The sequence below is a fragment of the Balaenoptera acutorostrata genome, chromosome 2 (genome assembly GCF_949987535.1).
Source record: "Balaenoptera acutorostrata chromosome 2, mBalAcu1.1, whole genome shotgun sequence".
Classification (NCBI taxonomy): Eukaryota; Metazoa; Chordata; class Mammalia; order Artiodactyla; family Balaenopteridae; genus Balaenoptera; species Balaenoptera acutorostrata.
Genome location: NC_080065.1, coordinates 69,927,983 through 69,942,662, shown reverse-complemented (window position 1 = coordinate 69,942,662; position 14,680 = coordinate 69,927,983). Strand labels below are relative to the sequence as shown.

At 37.9% G+C, this 14,680-nt stretch overlaps 1 protein-coding gene across 2 annotated transcripts in view; it reads right to left on the bottom strand.

The window, feature by feature from the left end:
* VCAN (versican) overlaps positions 1 to 14,680 on the bottom strand; it is a 115,506-nt gene that overhangs the window by 16,252 nt on the left and 84,574 nt on the right. For both annotated transcript variants that reach the window (XM_007193043.2, XM_007193041.2), the window contains 3 exons: positions 14,190 to 14,303; positions 9,131 to 9,289; positions 7,785 to 7,867 (listed from right to left, as the gene is read on the bottom strand). In XM_007193043.2, the coding sequence (XP_007193105.2) occupies positions 7,785 to 7,867; positions 9,131 to 9,289; positions 14,190 to 14,303 (356 nt within the window). The remainder of the gene's footprint in view (positions 1 to 7,784; positions 7,868 to 9,130; positions 9,290 to 14,189; positions 14,304 to 14,680) is intronic.

Sequence of the window (14,680 nt, the reverse complement as noted above, 5' to 3'; positions counted from 1 at the left end):
CTGTGCGGGAGAGACAATCTGCCAGCTCTGGAGCACAGCACTAATCTTGTGTAATAGCGTGAGCTCACTGCCCTACAAAGTAGTAATTATCCACAGCAGTTTCCAAAGGATGTGAGTTCCTCCCACTGTGAGACCCCTCGAGACGGGGTCCCAGGCACAGCCCCACTAAGCCACTTGCATTTAATCCCCACCGTGAATTGTGCCAGTGGGTTCCTTCGCCCCAAGTTTGTTTGTACAGGTCTTCAGTCAGGAAGTGCTCACGATCCAAATGCAACTTGAAACTGCCAAACCCATTCAACATTTTCTTGGCCTTTTCCATGGTTATGCGTTGCCTTAAACTAATTAGCAATTAAATTTAAATAACCGTGTGTGATTTTTAAGGTTTCACAGAACACTTGGAAAAGCATCTGCGAAAAGGAACTACCACGTTGATAAATTCTTCTTTTTTTCAAGGAGAATCTTGTCAAATATGAAATGATTTTCCAGTGCTGGGTAAATACTGTTCTTCCAGCTGTTTGCCCGTCAAGAGCCATCTGCACTCAAGGAAGGGAAAGGCGGAGATGAGGGTTTTGTGTTCTAGAACTGCTCTATGGCTCGATATATTTTATGTGAAGAATCAGAAGAACCAGTTCTTGGTTTCAAATCAAACTGAACTGCAACACAAGTAAAAATTTTCACTAAGAGCTCAATGGTCTTTCAGAAAAGAAACTGAAAATTCTTCTACTGGTGAGTAATGTGTGAAAGGATGAAGAAACAGCATATGTTTTCCTTGGCTTTTAGATTAATCTAATGAAGCCTGTGAGATTTAACATAATTAAGTTAATGTTGATATGCGGTGTGACTTGCTCACAGAGAAGTGGCATTTGACTTGGAGCTAAAACCACAGCACAGCCAACACACACCCATCTGCAAACATTTTACAGGAAGTCTTCTAAGATTTTCAGGTAGAAAAAGTAAAACTTAAGGTTTTGGTTTGGGGGTTTTGTTTTGCATCATTGTTTTCTGCCAAATCATTCGCAATCCTTCAAACCTACAAACCAGCTTAGAAAACACAAGGAATTAGTTAATACTCTTGATTCTCTTTTCAATGTCCAAGACATCTGGGCGAGGGAGGAGGATATGAACCTTTGTGTCTATAAAAGGGTAATAATAATACATTCCTGCAGAAAAAAGAATAATGGTTTATGGCCTGCGAGTTACTCCTTTTTAGGTGTCTCTTCCTGGGTTAAGGGCTATTTCTTTATTGTTTCTACCTTTTTAAAAGCTGTTTTTTTTCTCACCATACTTTGCTTGACAGACTGACATGTTTATTTATGAAAGAAGAAAAGGGGTCTCTGGATTTAAAGTCAATTTCACATCCAATTTGGCTATTTTCCTTCACTAACTCTGCAGCATAACCAGGAGGGCAAGTGGGTGTCCCAAATTCTAGGTGTGCCAGTTTGCCAATGCTGGACCATGTTTATCAAAATGAAAAAAAAAAAAAGCCAAATTCAGTTATCTTCCAGAAATATTTTTTTCAAGTAACATTTTTTAAGCAAAAAAGGCTATCAATTAGCCTTTTGGAATCTATATCATAACTAACAAGGGGCAAGATAAGTTGGTTAGAGCTAGAAAATAAGACATTTATGGATCTGTGAGTTAGTAACTTGCTTGAGAGCTTTCTGACTAGATCCAGAAAGTGCAGAGGAAAGGAGGTCTCTGTTTTCTCCAAACAGGACACTGGAGAGCGAGAAGGAGGCCGTGACTACTTCCCAGGAAGCTGACAAGCCAGCAGCCTTGCATGGGTTGACACTGAGTGCTGACAAAATAGAGCTGACAGATGGAAAATGTAAAAGAGATGTAGAAAATGTTCTTCTTAATGTATAAGGATAAAGTCAGAGGTTTTTTTGGTTGTTTTTTTTTCCTTACAAATCAAACTTTCCCAAAGCTCCTCAACATTTTTAAAAGAGAACTGGATTGTCAGTTCTACTCAGTCCTTAACCTCTGGACAACGCAACCTAAGGTGACATTTTCCTTTTAAGTAACTGCATCTGATCCACTGAAGCATCCGATCCCCAGTGGTGAGGGCTGAGCTTTGAGGTACTGCAGGAGCTCGCTAAAGAGAAGACAGAAGGGAGCAATACAGACCTCGGGAGAACTGCCCCTGCGAGAATCTTATTCCTGGGGCTCAGGGAGAGAGGAGGGGGCAAGACGGTAACAGCTTTAAATCTCTGAGGTCCACAGTTTGATTTTAAACCATTGGCTAGGGAGTCATGTTATAAAAAGTAGTGTGATTAAGGCATCTACCGGTTTCCAGTATCTCCCTAACTGTGCTGTCCATGGACACACTACAGTCTGTAGTTGAAAAGCAAGTTGTAAAAATGATTTTGCCAGGATGTATATAGGTGGAGAAACATAAATGATTCCATAGTGTTCCCTGATGTCTGGCTCCCTCTGTGCTTGAAAGAACAGACTCAGATAGTGGATAAATAACGGAAGCCCTGTCCAACCTTAGGCAACCAAGTCATCCTTGGTCAAGCAGCCTATAAAAAATGAAATGAGCTGATAACACTTAGGAGTGAGATTTCCTTTTGCTTGTTTCACTACATTTTGGATTTGGATAATAAGGTTTTTTAAAGTCAAAGTTTTGAGTAATTGTCAGTTTCCTAAAACTTCATGGAAAATCTGCCCTGATATAACTTAATCCTTCGAAAAGTTTGCTTTCCATCTTCTCTTCCCAAAGCTTATGTATTCTTGGGACAACCATGGACAAAGTCGTCATCATTTCCAGTAGGAACATCTGTTTTCCTTTGGGTTAATAACTTTTGTAAGATGCATTATGCTCAGCTACATACTTCTGTTTCTGAGAAACATTTGTTTTCTTTTCGTCATATCTGAAGTACCACCTATTATGTTTTAATGTTTTTCATACTGATACGACTTTAAATAAAATATTTAATTTAGATAAACAAGAATTGTCATATAGAGATTCAGCCAAAAGACTTAATTGGTCCTTTCAGGACTGAAAAGATAACAAAGTGAATTAGTTGAGCAATGTATGGATATTGATTATCATTCAAATATTTATTTTTGTCAACCACTCTGCTAGGTGCAGAAAAAATAGAGATGACAGTTAATCCCTGCCTCAGAAAGCTCAGTGTCAGGAAATTAACACCACAGAGGCCAGTGGTAGGATGGGAAGAGGGTACAAAGGGCTTCTAGAACACAGAGGAGGAGCTCTTAGTCACACCCAGCTAGAAAGGCTTCCTGGAAGAAGGTGACTCTTGGCTAAGCAATGTATTCAAACATTTAGCAAATGAAATTAGGGCAAGAGGTGAGGACATTCTAAGCACGAGGGCAAGTGGACGCAAGGACCAGCAGAAGTGAGATGTCATGGCTTATTCCTGGAACTGTGGGTATTTTGAGATGAGACAGCTTAGGAAGTAGCAGATGGAGTAAGTGGGCTTGGTATGCCTTGATAATAATTACGGAATTTTATACTGAAGTCAAGAGGAAGACATTTGCAGAATTAAAAAGGGAGTAACAAGAGTTCAGAGCAAGGGGAGAGGAAGGTCACAGGCACTGGAAAACAGATCTAGGGGAAAACACTTCAGACTAGTCATTCATTTAACAATAGGTTAAAGAAAGAACTTAAAAGTCAGCTAATAGTACAGAAGCTAGATAAGAAATGTTTGTTTAAGTTCACCAGCTTTAATGTGTATTTAACTTGGATGGTTTAACTTAGTGTCTTTGAAGACATTACTTGGGTGACAAGTAAAGTAATTCATTATTGAAGTTATTTGTCAGGGTTTCTAATAAGCACTTGGGGCATTTTGCTGTTAGAAATCTATAGTCAAGTTAAAGAATGACCGGTGAGTAGAAAACCAAAGGACAAACTGAAATGTGACTGCTTAGTAGGAAACCAAGCGACAAAGTGAAAACTGAAATGTGTTAAGAGAAAATAACCTTAATAGAAATCACAAGGGTAAGGCTAGAACCAATTTTGTTCATGAGTACACTTCTGTGAAATTTACTGGGTAAACACCCCAAATAAATAATAAAAAAGATTTTAAAGATCCAATAAAATCAAGAATTTGGCATTTTATTAGTGATATCAACATCCTATTATAGAAACCAATAATGTGGGATGAATTCATCAGAATCTGAAGAATAAGGGCAAAGTAGATAACTTGGCCAAATAAAATTATTAATTTAGTAAAAGCATATAAATTGAATTAGTCTAGCTATAAAGGATAATCATATTAAATACGATACACTACAAGTTTATTGGAAGCAAAGTTTAATTATTTCAAGAAAAGAAATGATTGAAATTGAGACCTAATATAAACTTATTTGTTTTTACTCTAAGACTGAATAACAAAAGATAATATACGGTAAATATCAAAGGTTCTTTTTGTATTAATACTGCTCTACCTCCCAAGAAGGATAAGCTCTAATAAACCTTTCAAACAAAAACTGGGGGTGGAGGGGAGAGGGGAGAAATCACTCTAAAACATAAACAAAGTTCTTGAAATTGCACACAGTCAAGTTAACACCATTCCCAACTGTAAGCAGATACTGCTTTTCCCGATGAAGAGTTTACTATTAGGGATATTTTCAAAAGCAAGACACTTGGAGTAAACAGCGAAACAAAGGAGAACTATTTTATTCAAAGGCCTGAGCACATATGGAACCTGTTAAGGGGATGGTGGCTGTAGAGAGAACTACAAACAAGTTTAAGAGACACCTAGGCTGCCTCTGAAAGGAAGGGATGGAGGCAAGGGTGGTTAGAAAAGCAGACAGTGGGCCAGAGATCAGTCAAATGGGAGGGAGACAGGCTGTTGGGCAGATGGTCTCTTCTGTTCCAAAATATTCAAAGTTAAGGACACTCCTTAGCACACTTTTATTTTACACAAAGAGTGAATTAAGAAGAAACCAAGGGTCTGTCAGAGTTTTTCCTGGATTTACCTGTGTCCTTTCTTTGATAAACTTCGCCTTGTGTATGTAATTCATTTGCTACCCTCTTCAAATTGAGGCCCTTCCTTGGTGCTCTCTCCATAACCCTTAGGTTCCAATTAGAAAATGTGAATTAATTAAGGGTAAGTTTCTTGTTTATGTTGTATAGTTATCTATCTTAGGTTATGTTATCTTCCTCTGAAAATTTCATAGGAAGATCAATATTTCTCCTTCGACAAAGTGCAATGCCCACTTATTTACCAAATTTAGGACCAGTCTAGACTATGGAAATTGTAATTAAGTTATTTTTTTCACAGTATATTTCACAGCACGGTCCATTAAAAATTAATGGACACAGACAAAAAAAATGAGTTGAGTTGGCTTGCTTCAGCGTAGTGGGATAATGACATCTGATTAAATCAAGCACACCTGGATGGAACCTGCCAGGCAAGATAAATTCCCTAAGATAATTTACAGACCTCACTCATCTGCCAGCTATAAGCCAATATTCAGTCCCATTAACCAAGCTCACAGGGAGCATAGGGCCTTATCCTACACACCTTCAGAAATAAAAAGCAGGCAAGAGAACCACTTCTTTAAAGAGCTGAATTGCTAATGGAGAGACCAGAATAAACATCTAGTAAAACAGAAAAATGCTGAGAATGAAAATATACAAATCAATTCTATATAACCAATGACAGACTGGAAACAGTCAGGGACTTGGCCTATCAGGTCAGTATGCTGCAAATGACAGACTTTACATTCACTTCACTGCGGCAAATGCAACTATTTTAGGCTCAGGGCAGGACCATACAGGCACCCAGCCAACAGTTACACTTTGAGATAAGTCGTGGTCCAGGTCTGCAAGGCACAAGGAAGTAGCAACCGCAACTGGCCACCTGAGTCCTTGGCATTCTAGCTTCTGCACTACAGCTCACAAGAACCTGTACTTTTACTGGACCACTTATAAGGGAAAGTCTTTGGGAGGAAGACTTAATAGTGGGTATCCTAGACCTAATTTCTCCCACAGGAATGAAGCCTACGTTCAACAAGGGAAAACTTACTAAATGCCTATACTTTATAATATACATTAACAAAATTATAAAAAGTCTTAACTATCTGTAATATAAAGGAAAAAATCCTTCTAATTTTTATGTTCACTTATAAATTAAATTAGTAAAAACAAAAGTCTATCTTCAATTAAAATGAATACATAAGAAGTCACGCTATACCAACCACTATTAACCTGACCAAAATTATCTCCCTGAAATTATTATTCATTTCAGCAAAATGAAAACATACAGATACAACAATTGCAGATATACCATCCACCTAGGACAATTAGAAGAAAATGAGACTATTGATGTAGAAGGTGTAATCCTATACCTTACGGGGAACATATTTTATGAACAATCTACTTGCCCTACTTTTTCTGCATCTTGCCAAAGAATCTACTTATGCACGCAAGTGACAAACAGTGCTGATTAAACATAAGGAGTGATGACAGAGAGATGGCAAGCCAGGCTTTATTTTAGGGCTCCTAAAGGCAACATGTGATAAGGGATACCCTTTTTAAAGTCAAGGAGGTACCAGCTAGGAGAAAGCCTATGGCTTCACCACTTAATAGCATTGTGACTGTGGGCAAATAGCTTAGCCTAACTGACCGTCCCTTGCCTTACCTATAAAACACTTAATGCCTCTCTTATAGGTTACTGTGGAGAATAAATGAGTGCAAAGCACTGAGTACAATGAGTGACACAGACATAAACTGGGGGGCACGTCCAGGAGAGCACAGAGAAGCTTTCCTGAACAGGCAGAGCAGAACTTCTGAAAACAATTATTCGTTTGGCCTCTGTTCTAGAATGAACTTTACGTTTTGCCAAACTCATTAAATCCAGATGAATGGCAGTAATGAATGAAACTTAATTTTTAAACTCTTTCTGTGTGTGCTTAATTTTCAAGTCTTCCTCTTGTTTATCTAAGTTAGAATTGAATTTACACTTAACTGTCTAGCCCAGTGGATCCCAACTCTGTCTGCATTTTAGAGTCACCCAGGGAACACTTAGAAAATACAGCTGCCAGAGGTTTTGCTTTAATGAATTTGAGCTGAGGCCTAGACACCAGTTTTTTAATTATGCTCCCCAGGTGATTCTAATGAACAGCCAGAGCCCAGAACCACCACTATAGGTAACCACACTTGAACTAGTTATAAAGAATTAGACTTGTGTATTTACTAGTAGTGACTCAAAACAGCTTCACCCATCCTGACTTAAGAACCTTATTGCAGCTTACTCAAGGATGTGGGTATCAAATCACTCCTTTCTTCAAGAAGCAGAAAAAGCTAAAAAACCATATAATTAGTCAGCAGAGTGAATGGAAAGAAATTTACAAGATCATAATTCAACAATCTTTTTTAAGATGTAAAAAATGAGCATGTTTGCTTGGATAAAAATGAGCCATGCCTTATAGCAGATTTCCAGTGCAATTATGTAAGAAGAAAAGATATTTTTTAAAGGACCTTTTCTCTTATGTGTATTATTTTCCTTTTTGCTTTGAAGCTATAAAAAACAAAGATAACCATCTGAAATACAGACCTGAGGCAATTCTGCTGAGCCTGCGGTTTACGGGTTCAATGGAAATCGGGTACACTCTTCTTTTAAGAGAGCCACCTTGAGTGGAGTACTGGTAGATGGATCATTTCTCAGGGAACTACCTCTATTTTTAACCCCCGTCTAGTTCACCCAGTGACCCTGAGCAAGATGTTTAACTGGTCTCCAGTCTAATGTGCCTCTGCAATCAACCCACAGTACCAAGTTCTAGAATCAGTATCATTTTCATCAGTAACTTACCAGTGTGCTGCCATCGGTCCAACGGAAGTCATGTTCAAACATCTTGTCATTGAGGCCTATCCACTGATAATCATGGCCCACACCTGAGAAGGGGAACAACACAGACATTTTATTATCTTTCCCACATATGGACGAAATGTATCAAAGCAAACTATTTTTGGCATGAATCATGCATCCTCTTTTCTGGCTGGATTTCTGTTTAGTTGCTCATAAAAATCTTTCATGGTCTAACTATCTTTTGTTCTTCTGCCCAATGTGTTTTAAACCAAAAAGCTAGTTTGCGAATATCGTGAAACATTAAAATATCAGACATGGACAATTATTTCCCTAGCAGTGCACTACAATTAAGTATTTTTTTCCATCTTTACTCATGATACAAACTTTCCACTTACTTTTTTATTAAACTGTGCAATTGGCAAAAATTCAGTGAACCAATAAAATGTGACAGATCTCACCCATGCTAGCCTCATTTTGGAAGCCACATGTTTCTTCTCAAAGCATTTTTAATAGTGAACACCTAGACTGGACAGATCTGCAAAACTTCCTCAAAAATAATTACTTTCACCATGAAATGAGTCACAGGCAAAGACACCATGAAAAAAAGTTAAATGAACCTCTACTCAGATTGCAAATTAACAAACTTCTAAGAGATAGCAGGAATCACGAGAACATATTTAATAGAGCATCAAAAAATGCTTCATGAGCAAAAAATTTCTACATATTTTCTACATAAAAGCTAGCTGTCTTCCTCTTTGCTGTAGTCTAAGGAGTTATTAAACAGCTCTGGTAATAAGTTTCATTAGCTTTCAGTCTCCGTCTATTCATGTTCTTAATATGACGTCCCCTTTCTATGGTCTAAAATAATTAGAAACTTGGATGAGAACCAATTATGCACAGAGGATAAGATTAGGGTGCTATTTATAATTCAATTTTAATTAGTGGGATAAAAATAACTGAAAGCAATTTTCTCTTTTACTTTAGACAGCATATGTACATATTCAAAATAGAGACCAAAAGCCTGGGAAGAATTAGATTGGAAACGTAAGAGGTGGTCATTTCTGTAAGTCAAAATATGATCAAATAGTAATTTCATATGATTTGACCTATAGCATGCTGTTTCAACTATTACTGCTGGCAAACCATGGAATGCCTTCCTATGTTACAGTTGAATGTTTTTCAAAGTAGGGGGCTCATGTAGTAGAGATGATTTTAGTTCACAGATGAAGGATTTAATAAGTTGAGTCACAACTGAGAAAGCTATTTGTTTTCAGTTAGATACAGGAAAAACTAAGAAGGTGGTAAGAATGAATGAAGCTTCAGAAAACCCATGTATATTTGGTACATACGATTCACAAACATTTGTTCTTCATGAGACAGAATGCTTGTGAGATGGGCGCCCTGCAGACGGCATTCCCGTTCAGCTGCATCCCACGTACGTCGATGGGCAAAGTACTTGTAGCACTGCCCTTGAAATTTGTGCCAGCCATAGTCACATGTCTCCGTGTCTGGGAAGAAACAAGGCAGGGGCTTATTAAACTCATCTATGTCATTCAGACTTGGTTCACCCATCCAAAAGTTCATAGAAGACCCAAGCCAATATCAACGCAATGTCCTCGAAGCAAGGGATTCACAAATTTTGGTCATGATGACAAAAAAATTATGATAAAGAGAGCCCTAACGATTCCTGCCAAGTGGGTGGCAATACATCTTAGGACTGGAAAGGCACTATCGAACTGCTCTTTCCTTGATGAAAGTCAGTTTCAGCAGGAGAAAAACTGGAAAAGGGGCCATTCAAAACCTCCTTAGACTGCAGTGTCTACTGACTCACTTGTGAAGCAATTGGGGCTAATTCCTTACCAACACAACTTTTCTAAAGAGCATCATTCAAGTGATAAGATAAGAATTCTGGTTAAAAGGATTATGAATGCTCTATTTGCTTAAGGACTTCAAAGGCTCTGGAAATAGTCCTTTCCCACTTCCCGAAGAGAGAGCTGGATGGCCACAGGCTCTTGTAAGATTTACTAAGAGAAAAAAATTCTTCATCAGTCGGCAGCTTCTGGGCTATAGCTAAGGACTGTGAGACTTTTTCCCAAAATGAGAGGGAATATAGGTAACTCCCAGTGCCAAAGCATCGGGATTTGAAGTTTATCAAGAATGACTTTAATTTAGTACCCCTCATTCCATCACGCCATATACACATACGCATATGTGTATGTGTATATGCATATATATTTTTCTCTTTTGCAACAAGCACACTGTAACCAGTATCCTGGTGAGATGAAAACACTTTGCAAATATGTCTAAATTTTACACTGGCAGTAAGCTTCAGCTATACTTTCTAGATTGCCAGTTTTTAAGTATTTCATAGGAAAGCAGTCTTGCTCATAAAACTGCATTCTCTCTTTTTTTATTTTTTTTTTTTTTTGCCGTGCCACACGGCATACAGGATCTTAGTTCCCTGAAGCGTGGAGTCTTAACCACTGGACCGCCAGGGAAGTCCCTAGAACTGCATTCTCATTGGCAATCTTCCCTCAGACTTGCCCACTCACAGGTGAGATTAAACTGTATGTATTGATCAATCAATAGAAATAATTTTAACTTTCACAAAACATCTCACAAAGATACTGAACTAGTTACGTGTAAAAACTAACAAAACTGCAAAGTTTATGAAATTGGAGACACTGTGAAAACTCCAGATTATCTAATGATCATCCTCCCCTCCCCTAATTTTACTGATTGATGAAGATAAAACTCTACTAGATGAAATGAATGCTCGTTTTATATGTCTGACTTGGTGGTCAAGTTGAAAGTCAGATTGTCTCCTGATTCTCACTGCATTTCCTCCTCGTCCTGTAATTCTGGGAAAGCTTGCATGGTGACAGAGTTAATTTTTTCCTGGCTTCAGTGATTTAGACCATAATCATACAACAGATGCAGCTTATCTCTGAGAGCAGTCTTTATTTCAGTTTAGTCTATCAGGCCTGTTGCTTAGTTAGAGCCAGCTGACTAATTGATTTAAACAATGTGCACCGGAAGTTTTGAGTTATATTACAGAGTTGTTTGGACATCACCAAATTTCACAGGAAAGGACTCAAGACACAGTTAGGTGGTTTGGTATAACAGTAGCACTTGGCACCCAAGAGTGAAGCATATTTTGGCTACTTGGATGTAGTGATTTTTGGGGGGGGAAGTTCACATAGAAGATTTCAGAAGTGAGGTAGGAAGGGTGGGGAGGAAACAGATCTTCACATATGAAGGGGTTAGTTTATAGGGGAGGAGAGTTGGAAAATTTTTTAGACTACCCTTACTGACAAAGTCAATGATATGATATTGTAATAGCATAGCTTCCCTTAACCTTGGAAATTATCATTTGTTTGAAGACACGCAGTTTAAAATTCTAGAGGAGCCATAACTTACTGAATAATATATCAGAAAAAAAATTATTCTATACACTCTTATCCTCTATTAACCCAAATGGTTTTAGTCTGGTTTTCTTTCTTTGTCTTTGATCACTAAGATAAATTAAGTATTTTTCCTCTTACACACAAAAAAACCAAAGGACCCTAAAATTTAGATGCATGACAACGACATTGTTATAATGCCTTCCTCAATTAGCAGGTGTGTATATTCCTATCAGGACATGGGTCCAAAACATAGAGGCAGTGGTTCTGCTAAAACCAAATAGGGACAGATTATTTATCTGTACTCTCATAACTTCCCAATGATTGTAAATAATGTGCAAATCACACTTAACAGACGAGTTTTTATTTTCTAAAAAGTCAAATATCCACACTGATTCACCTAATTTTTACTACTCATGAATTCATCACATATGTAATTAAGGACTATGTGTAAAGCAGCATCTTCTAGGAGGCTATTCTGAAAGGAGAATTTCAGAAGCAGTCTGTTTTTTTCAATCTTACCTAAAAATAATGTGACATACATATCATCTATTAAAAGGCAACTCTTTTGGATTGATGTTTTCTTAAGCGTTATCCTACACTGGGAAATATTTCTTATACTTTAAAACTCCCATAGTGCATAGGTTACATTACAAAGTCCCAGATTTAGTTCTGCCTGTGTGTTTCGGGGGAGGCGGGAAGGGTACGACAACGCTTGTTCATGACCACAGAAGCTGAAACTGTCACTCTTAAACAATCTCCCTACAAATCTCTTCTCTTTATGCTATATAGGTAATGTTTTCAACACTTCTGACATATAGCCCTCAAGCCTTAAGAAACTGTCAACATTTCAGCACTTCTGGCTGGCAAGCTGTATCTTGACTTTGGGGGCAAACTGTGTGTACAGAACTGTCTCGCCAATGTTCTAAGACCTTCTTCTAGATTTTAAGATCTGTTATCATTCCACCAAATGTGTCTCCTATTTCAGAGGTATTGGGAGTTGTGAAGTTTCTAAAGCAGAGAACAGAATAGGTCAGCTGAAGAAACAACCACACGGTCATCTCCGAAATTTGGATAGAAAACTGTTTAGACAACAATGGTGCTGTGAATGAAGAAAACATTTGTTCTTAGGCAACCTGAAAAGAGGAAAAAAAAACCTTTCAGTGTCCTGGCAAGAAATCACAAGAGCACAGCTGCATCTGGTAAACAGGCTGGGATAGCTGTTTCTCAGCAAATAATGTGGATGAAAGTTAAACTTGCTTTAAGACAAAATAGAATATACCTGACAGTTAGGTGGCACCAGAAATGGGAAAAAAATTAAAACTTTTCCTTTTTAATATTCTTTTAAAGAGAAGAAAAAGGTAATTGGTCCCAAACTCCCTTCCAAGGATGTTACTGCTGAATCTATCAGATTCACATATAAATAAAATGCTTATATTTAAAAGTTACTTTAGAAGAGTGAAGATACTGAGAAAAACCTGGGCTTTCCAAGGCCACTTAGGTTCATTTTGCCCACTGTCTAATTTACTAGCTTTGTGACCTTGAACACATCACTTTTCCTTCCTGAGCCTCAATTTCTGGCCCACTTAACCCACAGAAATACTGCTGTCAACCAAAGGAAATGGTGTACCCTGGAGGCATAGGGTAAATTAAAAAGTATCCAACAAATACTATCTCTTTTTATTCCCTGCCAAGAATTATGCTGGGTTAGGAAGATCAGAGACATTGTTTTAGTCAGAGCTCTATCTCCAGTGTCCAGAACAGTGCCTGGAAGACAGTAGGTTCTCAATAAACACTTGTTGAACAAATGATTTTTTGAATCACTCCTTGTACTTGGAACTAAGCGAAGCCAGAATCGTTTTTATCAATAAGATATATGAATGTCTCAAGTATCTCACCCTTTTGTTTTCTTCAACAAATAGCATCTTTCTTACTGTTTTTCTTAAAGAAGAGGATCTTGGCTGGTCAGTTATCATATTTACCTTTTAAAATTCTGAAACAGACCCATCCTATGCAATAAAGAAAAAGAAAAAAAAAAAAACCCTAAAAAACCCAAGCATCACCCATTCCCTTCCACTGGCAATTCAATGCATGCTCCTTTTAGTTTTGCTTTAATTGTGGTGCCATCCAGATTAATTCTGAAAAGCTGAATGTGAGGCCAGACCCAATGTGCCTGAGTTATCAGACACTCATTTTCATTTTGTCTGGTGGAATGGAAGTCTGGCATTAAGAGCTTTTGTCAAAGCCAAACCACCGTATGACTTTAAGTAGAGGAAATCGATGGTCCAAAACGGAGTGTGCTGAGTATGCAATCTGTTTCTGATTGATGGGTTCAGAAATGTTACCATTAACCACCCAAAATACACTCTCATGTTGGCCATAAAATGCAAATGACAGGGATCACGCGATTCAAGCCATCATGAATTTAAGCCTTTCTTTCATTCAGAAAAAGTAGATGTTTCTTCAGTAGGAAAGAAACCTGGTTCACAATATCTTTTCTGTAGTATTTGCCAAGCCAAGGCGAACGTATTCGCACAACTGTATTAACTCATTCTCCAGAGATGATTGACTATGAACAATAAGTCCATTGAGTCTCACGTGCTTAGGGGGAGAAAATAAAGGCAACTAACATTGAATTCAATACTCCTTGGTACAAGCCACACACATGGATTAAGATCAATGCCTAGTTTGTCCCCAGGAAGAATACATACAACAACATTCCTTTAGGTGGACAGATGTCCTTAAATTCAGCTCAGTGTGCCTGTCTGCAATTCCATTCTATCAGTAAAACAACAATGATCAAATCAACACTGTTGTTCAGATGTTGTGAGCTACGAACACATCAGGAAACCTAATGTATTTAGGCAACCTCTGAATTTCCTCTGCAAAAAAGAATTTGCAGCATGGCCAAAATGGCTCAAAAAAAAAAAAAAAAGGGGGCTGTCTAGAACAAACGGTTGAAGTATCAACCTGTTCATCATACAAATGTTGCAAGAGCTCTTACCTTGCTCGCAAAGTGCACCAACATAGCTTGGAAGGCAGAGACACCTGAAGGTATTAAACCCATCGACACACGTGGCCCCATTGCGACAAGGATTAGAGTGACATTCATCAAAATCTGAAATAAAATCGTAAAAGCCACAAAAGTACTTTCAAAACAGGTCAAAGGATCTTATTTAGTGTAAGATTGCCAGGTGAAATACAGGATAGCCAGTTAAATTTTAACTTCAGATTAAAAAAAGGACAAACTTGAGTATGTCACATGCTATATTTAGGGCATACTTATACTAAAAAAAATTATCTTTTTTTATCCGAAATTCAAATTTAACTGATCTTCTAATATTTTTATTTGCTAAATCTGGCAACCCAAAGAAAATTTCAGATATATTCAGAGTAGGGTCATTATCTCCATTGCTTTTAGATGAGTCACATGAGTCCTAAAACCAATAAAGAATCCCCCTAGCCTTCCCACCCCCTATCCCAGCTCACACTCTG